Source organism: Ranitomeya imitator, chromosome 3, assembly GCF_032444005.1.
Source record: "Ranitomeya imitator isolate aRanImi1 chromosome 3, aRanImi1.pri, whole genome shotgun sequence".
Lineage (NCBI taxonomy): Eukaryota > Metazoa > Chordata > Amphibia > Anura > Dendrobatidae > Ranitomeya > Ranitomeya imitator.
The window spans coordinates 834,542,789-834,561,551 of NC_091284.1; the positions used below are offsets into that span (position 1 = coordinate 834,542,789).

The 18,763-nt window shown below is 45.5% G+C and overlaps 1 protein-coding gene across 6 annotated transcripts in view; it reads right to left on the reverse strand.

The window, feature by feature from the left end:
- The window catches only part of ARAP1 (ArfGAP with RhoGAP domain, ankyrin repeat and PH domain 1), a 340,068-nt gene that overhangs the window by 208,629 nt on the left and 112,676 nt on the right, over window positions 1-18,763 (reverse strand). For all 6 annotated transcript variants that reach the window (XM_069759494.1, XM_069759491.1, XM_069759495.1 and 3 more), the window contains exons 3-5: window positions 18,361-18,500; window positions 17,620-17,681; window positions 9,395-9,507 (exon numbers count right to left, since the gene is read on the reverse strand). In XM_069759494.1, coding sequence (XP_069615595.1) covers window positions 9,395-9,507; window positions 17,620-17,681; window positions 18,361-18,500 — 315 coding nt within the window. The remainder of the gene's footprint in view (window positions 1-9,394; window positions 9,508-17,619; window positions 17,682-18,360; window positions 18,501-18,763) is intronic.

Here is an 18,763-nt window from a genome sequence, read left to right on the forward strand (position 1 = left end):
GGAGTGTGTTCATTTACAATATAACTATAGGATTAGTAATGGATAGGTGTCTTATAGACGCCTCTTTATTACTAATCCGTGGGCTTGATGTCACCAGACAATACAAAGGTGACATCAACCCCACAAATATGAACGCAAGTGAGAGGAGCCAGGCACAGCACCAGAATTTGGGTATCTAAAAGATGTACCATTTTTGTTGACTGCGGGCTGCTATTTTTAGACTGGGGGGGGAATATCCGTGGCCCCTTACCAGCTTGAGAATACCAGCCCCCAGCTTTAGCTTGGCTGGTTGTCAAAAACGGGGGGAGAGACACCACACAGTTTTTTTAATTATTTATTTCAATAATTAAAAAAATAGAGTGGGGACCCCTTTATTTTTAATAACAGCCTTGCTAACCTGACAACTGAGGGTTGAAGTCCGCAGCTGTCAGCTTTGCCTGGCTGGTTATCAAAAATACAGGGAAACCCCACAATTTTTTTTTCAAATGATTTATTTATAGGGCAATTGATAAGTCAACTGATGCCACTTTTCCTAGTGTCTGCCTTAATTTGAGCTGTTTTGGCAACTGTTTGGACCCCCAGAAGGTGTGGTCTTGCATCCCATTGAATTCAATATTATATAGACACCACTAGTGGGAGCTCACTACATACAGATTTACACAGCCACCACTAGGGGGAGCTCACTACATACAGATTTATACAGCCATTTCTAGGGGGAGCTCACTATATGCAGATTTATACAGTTTTTTCTAGGGGGAGCTCACTACATGCAGATTTATACAGTCACCATTAGGGGAGCTCACTACATACAGATTTATACAGTCACCACTAGGGGGAGCTCACTACATACAGATTTATACAGTCACCACTAGGGGGAGCTCACCACATACAGATTCATACAGTCACCACTAGGGGAGCTCACTACATACAGATTCATATAGTCACCACTAGGGGGAGCTCACTACATACAGATTCATACAGGTGCCAATGGGGGGGGGGGGGGGGGGCACACTACATACAGATTCATACAGCTGCCACTAAGGTAGCTCAAGACATTCTGATTTATACAGCCATCACTAGAGGGAGCTCACTACATACAGATTTATACAGTCACCATTAGGGGGAGCTCACTACATGCAGATTTATACAGTCACCACTAGAGGAAGCTCACTACATGCAGATATATACAGTCACCACTAGGGGGAGCTCCCTACATACAGATTTATACAGTCACCACTTGGGGGAGCTCACTACATACAGATTATACAGCCATCACTAGAGGGAGCTCACTACATACATATTTATACAGCCACCACTAGGGGGAGCTCCCTACATACAGATTTATACAGTCACCACTTGGGGGAGCTCACTACATACAGATTATACAGTCACCACTAGACGGAGCTCACTGCATACAGATTTATACAGTCACCACTAGGGGGAGCTCACTACATGCAGATATATACAGTCACCACTAGGGGGAGCTCCCTACATACAGATTTATACAGTCACCACTTGGGGGAGCTCACTACATACAGATTATACAGTCACCACTAGACGGAGCTCACTACATACAGATTTATACACTCACCACTAGAGGGAGCTCACTACATACAGATTTATACAGTCACCATTAGGGGGAGCTCACTACATGCAGATATATACAGTCACCACTTGGGGGAGCTCACTATATACAGATTTATACAGTCACCACTAGACGGAGCTCACTGCATACAGATTTATACAGTCACCACTAGGGGGAGATCACTACATACAGATTTATACAGTCACCACTAGAGGAAGCTCACTACATGCAGATATATACAGTCACCACTAGGGGGAGCTCCCTACATACAGATTTATACAGTCACCACTTGGGGGAGCTCACTACATACAGATTATACAGCCACCACTAGAGGGAGCTCACTACATACAGATTTATACAGCCACCACTAGGGGGAGCTCCCTACATACAGATTTATACAGTCACCACTTGGGGGAGCTCACTACATATAGATTTATACAGTCACCACTAGGGGGAGCTCACTACATACAGATTATACAGTCACCACTAGACGGAGCTCACTACATACAGATTTATACAGTCACCACTAGAGGGAGCACACTACATACAGATTTATACAGTCACCATTAGGGGGAGCTCACTACATGCAGATATATACAGTCACCACTTGGGGGAGCTCACTATATACAGATTTATACAGTCACCACTAGACGGAGCTCACTGCATACAGATTTATACAGTCACGACTAGGGGGAGATCACTACATACAGATTTATACAGTCACCACTAGAGGAAGCTCACTACATGCAGATATATACAGTCACCACTAGGGGGAGCTCCCTACATACAGATTTATACAGTCACCACTTGGGGGAGCTCACTACATACAGATTATACAGCCACCACTAGAGGGAGCTCACTACATACAGATTTATACAGTCACCACTAGGGGGAGCTCCCTACATACAGATTTATACAGTCACCACTTGGGGGAGCTCACTACATACAGATTATACAGCCACCACTAGACGGAGCTCACTACATACAGATTTATACAGTCACCACTAGAGGGAGCACACTACATACAGATTTATACAGTCACCACTAGGGGGAGCTCCCTACATACAGATTTATACAGTCACCACTTGGGGGAGCTCACTACATACAGATTATACAGCCACCACTAGACGGAGCTCACTACATACAGATTTATACAGTCACCACTAGAGGGAGCTCACTACATACAGATTTATACAGTCACCACTAGGAGGAGCTCACTACATACAGATTTATACAGTCACCACTAGGGGGAGCTCCCTACATACAGATTTATACAGTCACCACTTGGGGGAGCTCACTACATATAGATTTATACAGTCACCACTAGGGGGAGCTCACTACATACAGATTATACAGTCACCACTAGACGGAGCTCACTGCATACAGATTTATACAGTCACCACTAGGGGGAGCTCACTACATGCAGATATATACAGTCACCACTAGGGGGAGCTCCCTACATACAGATTTATACAGTCACCACTTGGGGGAGCTCACTACATACAGATTTATACAGTCACCACTAGGAGGAGCTCACTACATACAGATTATACAGCCACCACTAGAGGGAGCTCACTACATACAGATTTATACAGCCATCACTAGGGGGAGCTCACTACATACAGATTTATACAGTCACCACTTGGGGGAGCTCACTACATACAGATTATACAGTCACCACTAGACGGAGCTCACTACATACAGATTTATACAGTCACCACTAGAGGAAGCTCACTACATGCAGATATATACAGTCACCACTAGGGGGAGCTCCCTACATACAGATTTATACAGTCACCACTTGGGGGAGCTCACTACATACAGATTATACAGCCACCACTAGAGGGAGCTCACTACATACAGATTTATACAGTCACCACTAGACGGAGCTCACTACATACAGATTTATACAGCCACCACTAGGGGGAGCTCACTATATACAGATTTATACAGCCACCACTAGGGGGAGCTCACTACATACAGATTATACAGCCACCACTAGAGGGAGCTCACTACATACAGATTTATACAGTCACCACTAGACGGAGCTCACTACATACAGATTATACAGCCACCACTAGAGGGAGCTCACTACATACAGATTTATACAGTCACCACTAGACGGAGCTCACTACATACAGATTTATACAGTCACCACTTGGGGGAGCTCACTATATACAGATATATAAAGTCACCACTTGGGGGAGCTCACTACATACAGATTTATACAGTCATCACTTGGGGGAGCTCACTACATACAGATTTATACAGTCACCACTAGGAGGAGCTCACTACATACAGATTTATACAGTCACCACTAGGAGGAGCTCACTACATACAGATTATACAGCCACCACTAGAGGGAGCTCACTACATACAGATTTATACAGCCATCACTAGGGGGAGCTCACTACATACAGATTTATACAGTCACCACTAGACGGAGCTCACTACATACAGATTTATACAGCCACCACTAGGGGGAGCTCACTATATACAGATATATACACTCACCACTTGGGGGAGCTCACTACATACAGATTTATACAGTCACCACTAGAGGGAGTTCACTATATACAGATTTATACAGTCACCACTAGGAGGAGCTCACTACATACAGATTTATAGTCATCACTTGGGGGAGCTCACTATATACAGATATATACAGTCACCACTTGGGTGAGCTCACTACCTATAGATTTATACAGTCATCACTTGGGGGAGCTCACTATATACAGATATATACAGTCACCACTTGGGGGAGCTCACTAAATACAGATATATACAGTCACCACTAGGGGGAGCTCACTACATACAGATTTATACAGTCACCACTAGGAGGAGCTCACTACATACAGATTATACAGCCACCACTAGGGGGAGCTCACTACAGACAGATTATACAGTCACCACTAAAGGGAGCTCACTGCATACAGATTTATACAGTCACCACTTGGGGGAGCTCACTACATACAGATTATACAGTCACCACTAGACGGAGCTCACTACATACAGATTTATACAGTCACCACTAGGGGGAGCTCACTACATGCAGATATATACAGTCACCACTAGGGGGAGCTCCCTACATACAGATTTATACAGTCACCACTTGGGGGAGCTCACTACATACAGATTTATACAGTCACCACTAGGAGGAGCTCACTACATACAGATTATACAGCCACCACTAGAGGGAGCTCACTACATACAGATTTATACAGCCATCACTAGGGGGAGCTCACTACATACAGATTTATACAGTCACCACTTGGGGGAGCTCACTACATACAGATTATACAGTCACCACTAGACGGAGCTCACTACATACAGATTTATACAGTCACCACTAGAGGAAGCTCACTACATGCAGATATATACAGTCACCACTAGGGGGAGCTCCCTACATACAGATTTATACAGTCACCACTTGGGGGAGCTCACTACATACAGATTATACAGCCACCACTAGAGGGAGCTCACTACATACAGATTTATACAGTCACCACTAGACGGAGCTCACTACATACAGATTTATACAGCCACCACTAGGGGGAGCTCACTATATACAGATTTATACAGCCACCACTAGGGGGAGCTCACTACATACAGATTATACAGCCACCACTAGAGGGAGCTCACTACATACAGATTTATACAGTCACCACTAGACGGAGCTCACTACATACAGATTATACAGCCACCACTAGAGGGAGCTCACTACATACAGATTTATACAGTCACCACTAGACGGAGCTCACTACATACAGATTTATACAGTCACCACTTGGGGGAGCTCACTACATACAGATTTATACAGTCACCACTTGGGGGAGCTCACTACATACAGATTTATACAGTCACCACTAGGAGGAGCTCACTACATACAGATTATACAGCCACCACTAGAGGGAGCTCACTACATACAGATTTATACAGCCATCACTAGGGGGAGCTCACTACATACAGATTTATACAATCACCACTAGGAGGAGCTCACTACATACAGATTATACAGCCACCACTAGAGGGAGCTCACTACATACAGATTTATACAGCCATCACTAGGGGGAGCTCACTACATACAGATTTATACAGTCACCACTAGGAGGAGCTCACTACATACAGATTTATACAGTCACCACTTGGGGGAGCTCACTATATACAGATATATAAAGTCACCACTTGGGGGAGCTCACTACATACAGATTTATACAGTCATCACTTGGGGGAGCTCACTACATACAGATTTATACAGTCACCACTAGGAGGAGCTCACTACATACAGATTTATACAGTCACCACTAGGAGGAGCTCACTACATACAGATTATACAGCCACCACTAGAGGGAGCTCACTACATACAGATTTATACAGCCATCACTAGGGGGAGCTCACTACATACAGATTTATACAGTCACCACTAGACGGAGCTCACTACATACAGATTTATACAGCCACCACTAGGGGGAGCTCACTATATACAGATATATACACTCACCACTTGGGGGAGCTCACTACATACAGATTTATACAGTCACCACTAGAGGGAGTTCACTATATACAGATTTATACAGTCACCACTAGGAGGAGCTCACTACATACAGATTTATAGTCATCACTTGGGGGAGCTCACTATATACAGATATATACAGTCACCACTTGGGTGAGCTCACTACCTATAGATTTATACAGTCATCACTTGGGGGAGCTCACTATATACAGATATATACAGTCACCACTTGGGGGAGCTCACTAAATACAGATATATACAGTCACCACTAGGGGGAGCTCACTACATACAGATTTATACAGTCACCACTTGGGGGAGCTCACTATATACAGATATATAAAGTCACCACTTGGGGGAGCTCACTACATACAGATTTATACAGTCACCACTAGGGGGAGCTCACTACATACAGATTTATACAGTCATCACTTGGGGGAGCTCACTACATACAGATTTATACAGTCACCACTAGGAGGAGCTCACTACATACAGATTTATACAGTCACCACTAGGAGGAGCTCACTACATACAGATTATACAGCCACCACTAGAGGGAGCTCACTACATACAGATTTATACAGCCATCACTAGGGGGAGCTCACTGCATACAGATTTATACAGTCACCACTAGACGGAGCTCACTACATACAGATTTATACAGCCACCACTAGGGGGAGCTCACTATATACAGATATATACACTCACCACTTGGGGGAGCTCACTACATACAGATTTATACAGTCACCACTAGAGGGAGTTCACTATATACAGATTTATACAGTCACCACTAGGAGGAGCTCACTACATACAGATTTATAGTCATCACTTGGGGGAGCTCACTATATACAGATATATACAGTCACCACTTGGGTGAGCTCACTACCTATAGATTTATACAGTCATCACTTGGGGGAGCTCACTATATACAGATATATACAGTCACCACTTGGGGGAGCTCACTAAATACAGATATATACAGTCACCACTAGGGGGAGCTCACTACATACAGATTTATACAGTCACCACTAGGAGGAGCTCACTACATACAGATTATACAGCCACCACTAGGGGGAGCTCACTACAGACAGATTATACAGTCACCACTAAAGGGAGCTCACTGCATACAGATTTATACAGTCACCACTTGGGGGAGCTCACTACATACAGATTATACAGTCACCACTAGACGGAGCTCACTACATACAGATTTATACAGTCACCACTAGGGGGAGCTCACTACATGCAGATATATACAGTCACCACTAGGGGGAGCTCCCTACATACAGATTTATACAGTCACCACTTGGGGGAGCTCACTACATACAGATTTATACAGTCACCACTAGGAGGAAGTCACTACATACAGATTATACAGCCACCACTAGAGGGAGCTCACTACATACAGATTTATACAGCCATCACTAGGGGGAGCTCACTACATACAGATTTATACAGTCACCACTTGGGGGAGCTCACTACATACAGATTTATACAGTCACCACTAGAGGAAGCTCACTACATGCAGATATATACAGTCACCACTAGGGGGAGCTCCCTACATACAGATTTATACAGTCACCACTTGGGGGAGCTCACTACATACAGATTATACAGCCACCACTAGAGGGAGCTCACTACATACAGATTTATACAGTCACCACTAGACGGAGCTCACTACATACAGATTTATACAGCCACCACTAGGGGGAGCTCACTATATACAGATTTATACAGCCACCACTAGGGGGAGCTCACTACATACAGATTATACAGCCACCACTAGAGGGAGCTCACTACATACAGATTATACAGCCACCACTAGAGGGAGCTCACTACATACAGATTTATACAGTCACCACTAGACGGAGCTCACTACATACAGATTTATACAGTCACCACTTGGGGGAGCTCACTATATACAGATATATAAAGTCACCACTTGGGGGAGCTCACTACATACAGATTTATACAGTCATCACTTGGGGGAGCTCACTACATACAGATTTATACAGTCACCACTAGGAGGAGCTCACTACATACAGATTTATACAGTCACCACTAGGAGGAGCTCACTACATACAGATTATACAGCCACCACTAGAGGGAGCTCACTACATACAGATTTATACAGCCATCACTAGGGGGAGCTCACTACATACAGATTTATACAGTCACCACTAGACGGAGCTCACTACATACAGATTTATACAGCCACCACTAGGGGGAGCTCACTATATACAGATATATACACTCACCACTTGGGGGAGCTCACTACATACAGATTTATACAGTCACCACTAGAGGGAGTTCACTATATACAGATTTATACAGTCACCACTAGGAGGAGCTCACTACATACAGATTTATAGTCATCACTTGGGGGAGCTCACTATATACAGATATATACAGTCACCACTTGGGTGAGCTCACTACCTATAGATTTATACAGTCACCACTTGGGTGAGCTCACTACCTATAGATTTATACAGTCACCACTAGAGGGAGCTCACTATATACAGATATATACAGTCACCACTTGGGGGAGCTCACTAAATACAGATATATACAGTCACCACTAGGGGGAGCTCACTACATACAGATTTATACAGTCACCACTAGGAGGAGCTCACTACATACAGATTATACAGCCATCACTAGGGGGAGCTCACTACAGACAGATTATACAGTCACCACTAAAGGGAGCTCACTGCATACAGATTTATACAGTCACCACTAGGGGGAGCTCACTACATACAGATTTATACAGTCATCACTTGGGGGAGCTCACTATATACAGATATATACAGTCACCACTTGGGGGAGCTCACTAAATACAGATATATACAGTCACCACTAGGGGGAGCTCACTACATACAGATTTATACAGTCACCACTAGGAGGAGCTCACTACATACAGATTATAAAGCCATCACTAGGGGGAGCTCACTGCATACAGATTTATACAGTCACCACTACGGGGAGCTCACTATATACAGATTTATACAGTCACCACTAGGGGGACCTCACTACATACAGATTTATACAGTCACCACTAGGGGAGCTCACTACATACAGATTTATACAGCCACCACTTGGGGGAGCTCACTACAGACAGTTTGCGTTGTGTACAGTGTGCATTCCTTTGTGGTGAATAAGTGCTAGAACAAAAGATATTACGTGTGAAGTTTCTGACATTGAACTTTACGGATTCCTAGAAAAAGCCGCCCCTCATCTCATCACTGGCGATCATCTGCATTATCTGACCTCCTAGATGTGCAGGTGGAGGACAGACTTACATGCTCTGAACATCGTCATATTCGGCTGAGCCGCTCTCCTTTTTGTCGTCTTCATCAGTCTCTGGACTTTTAACATTCAGGTGTCGGAAGCCGGTAAGAACAATCCCATCAATCTGTAAGAAAAAGATTCAGAGAGTGGTCACATCTCAAAAACGAGAGAGCGCTTTATATTAAAGGGAGTGACTTCACATATATTAGAACCCTATAGCAATATCATCATTGAAAACTCTAAATGCCCTAAATATATTTAAACCCAATATTAACATCCGACCAAACTAATTTCTTAATATCAGACACCCTAAATGTATACAGACCCCAGAACAGACCAATATAACACCAGACCCCAATAATATCATCAGACTTCAAGTAGACTCATATCCATGGTCATGGACGAAAGTGTTGGCACCCTTCAAATTGTTTCCGAAAATGAAGCATTTCTCCCCCCAAAAGATATTACAATTCCCCATGTTTTGTTATACGCCTGTTTATTTCAATTGTGTCTACTGGAACAACACAAAAAATAACAGAAAAAAAGGTAAATTGGACAGAATTTCACACAAAACCCCCAAATTGTCGGCACCCTCAGTTTATTATTTGGTTGCACCCTTTGGAATCAATAACTGATCTCAATCACTTCCTATAACCATCACGAGCTTCTTCCTCCTCTCAGCCGGGATCTTGGACGATTCTTCTTACAATCTGCTCCCGATCTCTCATATTTCGCCGTCTCCCAACATCGATTGTGAGATCTCTCCACAGGTGATCAGTGGGGTTTATATCTGGACTCGTTGCTGACACTTCTGAGCTCTCCAGAGCTTTGCTTCCATCAGTTTCTGGGGGCTTCTTGAAGTCCATTGTCCTGCTGGTGGCCCCTGACTTAGGATACAAGCCCAGCTTTCCGACACTGGAGACTACATTGTGACCCATTATATCCTCCGGTAATCTTCAGATTTAATGATGTCTTGTACACAGTTAGGGCCTCCCTAGTGCCACAGGCAGCAAAACAGCCCCAAACAAAATGTGACCCTCCACCATACGTGACTGTAGGTATGGAGTTCTTTTCTTTATAGGCCTCATTCCATTTTGGGTAAACAGAAGAATGATGTGCGTTACCAAAAAGCTTTACCTTGGTCTAATCTGTCCACATGACTCCTTCCCAGAAGTATGTTGGCTTACTGCAGTCCAGCTTTTTTCTGTCTCTGTGTCAGCAGTAGGGTCCTCCTGGGTCTCCTGTCATAGCATTTCATTCACATGTGGATGGACAGTCCACACTGACACTGATGAGCCTGCAGAACAACTTGGATTTATTAGGATCTTGATTGGGGCGTATCCACCATCCGGACTATCCTGCGTTACAACGTCCAGAGAGATTAGCTACAGTGCCATGGGTTGTAAACTTTTTGATGATGTTGCGCACCGTGGTCAAAGGAATATCAAGATCCCTGGAGATGGACTTGTAACCTTGAGATTGTTCATTTTGTTCAACAATTTTGGTTCTGAAGTCCTCAGACCGTTCTCTTCCCTGTTGTGAAAGGCAATTCCGTATCACAATGGACATGGAGGTCAGAGCACATACAGTGATCTGACAATAACCCAAAATAATAGAACGAGCTCTGAGACGTGGGAACTCTGCAGACCGCAATCCCTGATCCTCTCCAAACACAACTAGAGGCAGCCGTGGATTGCGCCTAACGCTACCTATGCAACTCGGCACAGCCTGAGAAACTAACTAGCCTGAAGATAGAAAAAATAAGCCTACCTTGCCTCAGAGAAATACCCCAAAGGAAAAGGCAGCCCCCACATATAATGACTGTGAGTAAGATGAAAAGACAAACGTAGGGATGAAATAGATTCAGCAAAGTGAGGCCCGATATTCTAGACAGAACGAGGATAGGAAAGATAACTTTGCGGTCTACACAAAACCCTAAAGAAAACCACGCAAAGGGGCAAAAAAGACCCTCCGTACCGAACTAACGGCACGGAGGTACACCCTTTGCGTCCCAGAGCTTCCAGCAAAACAAATAGACAAGCTGGACAGAAAAAATAGCAACAAAAAGCAAAGAAGCACTTAGCTATGCAGAGCAGCAGGCCACAGGAATGATCCAGAGAAACACAAGTCCAACACTGGAACATTGACAGGAAGCATGAATCAAAGCATTAGGTGGGGTTAAGTAGAGAAGCACCTAACGACCTCACCAGATCACCTGAGGGAGGAAACTCAGAAGCAGCAGTACCAGTTTCCTCCACAAACGGAAGCTCCCAGAGAGAATCAGCCGAAGTACCACTTGTGACCACAGGAGGGAGCTCTGCCACAGAATTCACAACAGTACCCCCCCCTTGAGGAGGGGTCACCGAACCCTCACCAGAGCCCCCAGGCCGACCAGGATGAGCCACATGAAAGGCACGAACAAGATCGGGAGCATGGACATCAGAGGCAAAAACCCAGGAATTATCCTCCTGAGCATAACCCTTCCATTTAACCAGATACTGGAGTTTCCGTCTTGAAACACGAGAATCCAAAATCTTCTCCACAATATACTCCAATTCCCCCTCCACCAAAACCGGGGCAGGAGGGTCAACAGATGGAACCATAGGTGCCACGTATCTCCGCAACAATGACCTATGGAAGACGTTATGTATGAAAAAAGAATCTGGGAGGGTCAGACGAAAAGACACAGGATTAATAACCTCAGAAATCCTATAAGGACCAATGAAACGAGGTTTAAACTTAGGAGAGGAAACCTTCATAGGAATATGACGAGAAGATAACCAAACCAAATCCCCAACACGAAGTCGGGGACCCACACAGCGTCTGCGATTAGCGAAACGTTGAGCCTTCTCCTGGGACAAGGTCAAATTGTCCACTACATGAGTCCAAATCTGCTGCAACCTGTCCACCACAGTATCCACACCAGGACAGTCCGAAGACTCAACCTGTCCTGAAGAGAAACGAGGATGGAACCCAGAATTGCAGAAAAATGGCGAAACCAAGGTAGCCGAGCTGGCCCGATTATTAAGGGCGAACTCAGCCAAAGGCAAAAAGGACAGCCAGTCATCCTGATCGGCAGAAACAAAGCATCTCAGATAGGTTTCCAAGGTCTGATTGGTTTGTTCGGTCTGGCCATTAGTCTGAGGATGAAAAGCCGAGGAAAAAGACAAGTCAATGCCCATCCTACCACAAAAGGCTCGCCAAAACCTCGAAACAAACTGGGAACCTCTGTCAGAAACAATATTCTCTGGAATGCCATGCAAACGAACCACATGCTGGAAGAACAATGGCACCAAATCAGAGGAGGAAGGCAACTTGGACAAGGGTACCAGATGGAACATCTTAGAAAAGCGATCACAGACCACCCAAATGACTGACATCTTTTGAGAGACGGGCAGATCTGAAATAAAATCCATAGAGATATGTGTCCAAGGTCTCTTCGGGACCGGCAAGGGCAAAAGCAACCCACTGGCATGAGAACAGCAGGGCTTAGCCCGAGCACAAATCCCACAGGACTGCACAAAAGAACGCACATCCCGCGACAGAGACGGCCACCAAAAGGATCTAGCCACTAACTCTCTGGTACCAAAGATTCCAGGATGACCAGCCAACACCGAACAATGAACCTCAGAGATCACTTTATTTGTCCACCTATCCGGGACAAACAGTTTCTCCGCTGGACAACGATCAGGTTTATTAGCCTGAAATTTTTGCAGCACCCGCCGCAAATCAGGGGAGATGGCAGACACAATTACTCCTTCCTTGAGGATACCCGCCGGCTCAGATAAACCCGGAGAGTCGGGCACAAAACTCCTAGACAGAGCATCCGCCTTCACATTTTTAGAGCCCGGAAGGTACGAAATCACAAAGTCAAAACGGGCGAAAAACAGCGACCAACGAGCCTGTCTAGGATTCAAACGCTTGGCGGACTCGAGATAAGTCAAGTTCTTATGATCAGTCAAGACCACCACGCGATGCTTAGCTCCTTCAAGCCAATGACGCCACTCCTCGAATGCCCACTTCATGGCCAGCAACTCTCGGTTGCCCACATCATAATTCCGCTCAGCAGGCGAAAACTTCCTGGAAAAAAAAGCGCATGGTTTCATCACTGAACAATCAGAACCTCTCTGCGACAAAACAGCCCCTGCTCCAATCTCAGAAGCATCAACCTCGACCTGGAACGGAAGAGAAACATCAGGTTGACACAACACAGGGGCAGAAGAAAAACGACGCTTCAACTCTTGAAAAGCTTCCACAGCAGCAGAAGACCAATTGACCAAATCAGCACCCTTCTTGGTCAAATCGGTCAATGGTTTGGCAATACTAGAAAAATTGCAGATGAAGCGACGATAAAAATTAGCAAAGCCCAGGAACTTTTGCAGACTTTTCAGAGATGTCGGCTGAGTCCAATCATGGATGGCTTGGACCTTAACAGGATCCATCTCGATAGTAGAAGGGGAAAAGATGAACCCCAAAAATGAAACCTTCTGCACACCAAAGAGACACTTTGATCCCTTCACAAACAAAGAATTAGCACGCAGGACCTGAAAAACCGTTCTGACCTGTTTCACATGAGACTCCCAATCATCCGAGAAGATCAAAATGTCATCCAAGTACACAATCAGGAATTTATCCAGGTACTCTCGGAAGATGTCATGCATAAAGGACTGAAACACTGATGGAGCATTGGCAAGTCCGAACGGCATCACGAGATACTCAAAATGACCCTCGGGCGTATTAAATGCAGTTTTCCATTCATCGCCTCGCCTGATTCGCACCAGATTATACGCACCACGAAGATCAATCTTGGTGAACCAACTAGCCCCCTTAATCCGAGCAAACAAATCAGATAACAATGGCAAGGGGTACTGAAATTTAACAGTGATCTTATTAAGAAGGCGATAATCTATACAAGGTCTCAGCGAACCATCCTTTTTGGCTACAAAAAAGAACCCTGCTCCTAATGGCAACGATGACGGGCGAATATGCCCCTTCTCCAGGGATTCCTTCACATAACTCCGCATAGCGGCGTGCTCAGGCACGGATAAATTAAACAGTCGACCTTTTGGGAATTTACCACCAGGAATCAAATTGATAGCACAATCACAATCCCTATGCGGAGGTAGGGCATCGGACTTGGGCTCATCAAATACATCCCGGTAATCAGACAAGAACTCTGGAACCTCAGAAGGGGTGGATGACGAAATTGACAAAAATGGAACATCACCATGTACCCCCTGACAACCCCAGCTGGACACCGACATGGATTTCCAATCTAATACTGGATTATGGGCTTGTAGCCATGGCAACCCCAACACGACCACATCATGCAGATTATGCAACACCAGAAAGCGAATAACCTCCTGATGTGCAGGAGCCATGCACATGGTCAGCTGGGTCCAGTACTGAGGCTTATTCTTGGCCAAAGGCGTAACATCAATTCCTCTCAACGGAATAGGACACCGCAAAGGCTCCAAGAAAAACCCACAACGTTTAGCATAATCCAAATCCATCAGATTCAGGGCAGCGCCCGAATCCACAAACGCCATGACAGAAAACGACGACAAAGAGCATATCAAGGTAATGGACAGAAGGAATTTGGACTGTACAGTACCAATGACGGCAGACCTAGCGGACCGCTTAGTGCACTTAGGACAATCAGAGATAGCATGAGTGGAATCACCACAGTAGAAACACAGCCCATTCAGACGTCTGTGTTCTTGCCGTTCAACTCTGGTCAAAGTCCTATCGCACTGCATAGGCTCAGGTTTAAGCTCAGGTAATACCGCCAAATGGTGCACAGATTTACGCTCACGCAAGCGTCGACCGATCTGAATGGCCAAAGACATAGACTCATTCAAACCAGCAGGCATAGGAAATCCCACCATGACATCCTTAAGGGCTTCAGAGAGACCCTTTCTGAACATAGCTGCCAGCGCAGATTTATTCCATTGAGTGAGCACTGACCATTTTCTAAATTTCTGGCAATATACCTCTATCTCATCCTGAGCCTGACAAAGAGCCAGCAAATTATTTTCTGCCTGATCCACTGAATTAGGTTCATCGTACAGCAATCCGAGCGCCAGGAAAAACGCATTGATATTACTCAATGCAGGATCTCCTGGCGCAAGAGAAAATGCCCAGTCCTGAGGGTCGCCGCGCAAAAAAGAAATAATAATCAAAACCTGTTGAACTGGATTACCAGAGGAACGAGGTTTCAAGGCCAGAAATAACTTACAATTATTTTTGAAACTCAGAAACTTAGTTCTATCTCCAAAAAACAAATCAGGAATAGGAATTCTTGGTTCTAACATAGATTTCTGATCAATAGTGTCTTGAATCTTTTGTACTCAACTGATCCACAAATGAAGACAGACTTCTAATGTCCATCGCTACACCTGTGTACTGAACCACCCAAATGTCTAGGGGGAAAAAAAGACAAAACACAAAGCCAAGAAAAAAAAATGGTCTCAGAACTTCTTTTTTCCCTCTATTGAGAATCATTAGTACTTTTGGCTTCCTGTACTGTTATGATTAGGTAATTCAGTACCAGAATGGACATAGCGGTCAGAGCACATACAGTGATCTGACAATAACCCAAAATAATAGAACGAGCTCTGAGACGTGGGAACTCTGCAGACCGCAATCCCTGATCCTCTCCAAACACAACTAGAGGCAGCCGTGAATTGCGCCTAACTCTGCCTATGCAACTCGGCACAGCCTGAGAAACTAACTAGCCTGAAGATAGAAAAAATAAGCCTACCTTGCCTCAGAGAAATACCCCAAAGGAAAACGCAGCCCCCCACATATAATGACTGTGAGTAAGATGAAAAGACAAACGTAGGGATGAAATAGATTCAGCAAAGTGAGGCCCGATATTCTAGACAGAACGAGGATAGGAAAGATAACTTTGCGGTCTACACAAAACCCTAAAGAAAACCACGCAAAGGGGCAAAAAAGACCCTCCGTACCGAACTAACGGCACTGAGGTACACCCTTTGCGTCCCAGAGCTTCCAGCAAAACAAATAGACAAGCTGGACAGAAAAAATAGCAACAAATAGCAAAGAAGCACTTAGCTATGCAGAGCAGCAGGCCACAGGAATGATCCAGAGAAACACAAGTCTAACACTGGAACATTGACAGGAAGCATGAATCAAAGCATTAGGTGGGGTTAAGTAGAGAAGCACCTAACGACCTCACCAGATCACCTGAGGGAGGAAACTCAGAAGCAGCAGTACCAGTTTCCTCCACAAACGGAAGCTCCCAGAGAGAATCAGCCGAAGTACCACTTGTGACCACAGGAGGGAGCTCTGCCACAGAATTCACAACACTTCCCCTCCTTCTGTTCTCCATGCTTAGTGTGGCACAGAGAGACACACAATGCAAAGATTGAGGCAACTTCTCCCCTTTTTATCCGCTTTCAGGTGTGATTTTCATATTGCCCACACCTGTTACTCAGGTGAGTCAGAACGAGCATCTCATGACTGAAACAAAGACGTTTACCTACAATTTTCTCAGGCCAATTTTGGGGGTTTTGTGTGAAATTCAGTCCAATTTGCCTTTTTTTTCTCAGAATTGTTTTTGTGCTGTTACAATACACACAAAGGACATAAACCTGTGTGTAACAAAACATGGGGAATCGCAATAATTTTCTAGGAACAATTTCAAAAGAGCCAACACTTTTGGCCATGACTGTATCAACATCAGACCCTTATATAAAGAAATCAGACCAAAAGCATTTCTTAATATCAGACCAGACCCTTCTAAATACAGTGAAACCCCAGCCCAGCCCCCTATATTACCATCAGACCCAGACAAGACACCTATATTACAAACCGGAGCCCAAACCAAACCCCTAATTAACCTGCAATATTGACACCAGTCTGTATATAACCCCCAAGCCAGCCCCTTCTGGTAGCTCCAGACCCCCGTATTCATGTCAGGCTTTGTACCGGCTCGTAGACCGCCCCTCCCGGACCGTAGACCGCCCCTCCCGGACCGTAGACCGCCCCTCCCGGCTCGTAGACCGCCCCTCCCGGCTCGTAGACCGCCCCTCCCGGACCGTAGACCGCCCCTCCCGGACCGTAGACCGCCCCTCCCGGACCGTAGACCGCCCCTCCCGGCTCGTAGACCGCCCCTCCCGGCTTGTAGACCACCCCTCCCGGCTCGTAGACCGCCCCTCCCGGCTCAGAGCCTCGTTGTGTGAGCTCTACATCAATCCCGGGCGGCTCTTACATCTTGGCTCAGCTCATAGATGCATCCGGAGCCGCGATTTCGGATCTCCGACTTCTGAGGACCTGAAACAAAAGGAAAGACACAAGAAAAGTGAGAGCGAGATCCAGGAGCGAGCGGACAGTCATCCCAAGGGGGACTGCGACCGACACACGGGGGGCTTCAGACCCTCACCACTTCTAACACCTCTGCTTCCTGCCACTGAACAGTTCACATCCCGAACCCCCATAGGGAACTGATACTGCTCACAGCTGAGCTTCTGTTACATTTGTACCTTCCTCCCACACACAACCACAGCAGCAGCACAAGTGTTTCTCCGACACTATGTGATACATTGTATTAACACAGGAAAAATGTATCAGAGAAGCCTGGACACAACTGTAACAAAGCCACAGCTGTGACTCAGGCCCAGGATGGAAACAAGAAAGAAGCCAGTCCCTGACAGCAAGCAGAGAGGGGTCTGTGTCTGATGATCTGCCGGCCGGGCTCAACCTCCAGCAAAACCCACAAACAACTCAAAAGGTTAAAAAAAAAAAAGCCAAAAGTCCTAAGAGTTTTAGGCAACTACGAGTCGAGTCGTGCAAAAATGTAACAAACTTTGACCCTTCACCCCACGTTACAGAGCAGCGACCCCCGGGGTCAAAGGGTTAATTAGTGTACAAAAGCCAAAAATCTATGCAACGGTGAACACCCCGATGACATCACTGGTCCCCGAGCAGAACACCGGCGTGAGGAACAACTTACTGTCACGAGGAGGCGGGGCCGGCGTAGGGGGCGGATCTCTAGGAAACACGCGGGGGAGGGGCTTAGGGACAGGAAGGAACTGAACCACGCGGTCATCATCATCATCATCGAATCTGACGTCATCCCACGCAGGAGACGAGCTGCAAAACAACAGAACAGACGATCAGTGACATCACCAAGGCCTGCGACACACGTATCAGCTTACATGGGACTGCAAGTGACATCTACTACATTATCTGTACTCAGAGAGTTATCACTGTGTTATCTGTGGTGTTACATAGGACTGCAGGTGACATCTACTACACTATCTGTACTCAGAGAGTTATCACTGTGTTATCTGTGGTGTTACATAGGACTGTAGGTGACATCTACTATATTATCTGTACTCAGAGAGATATCACTG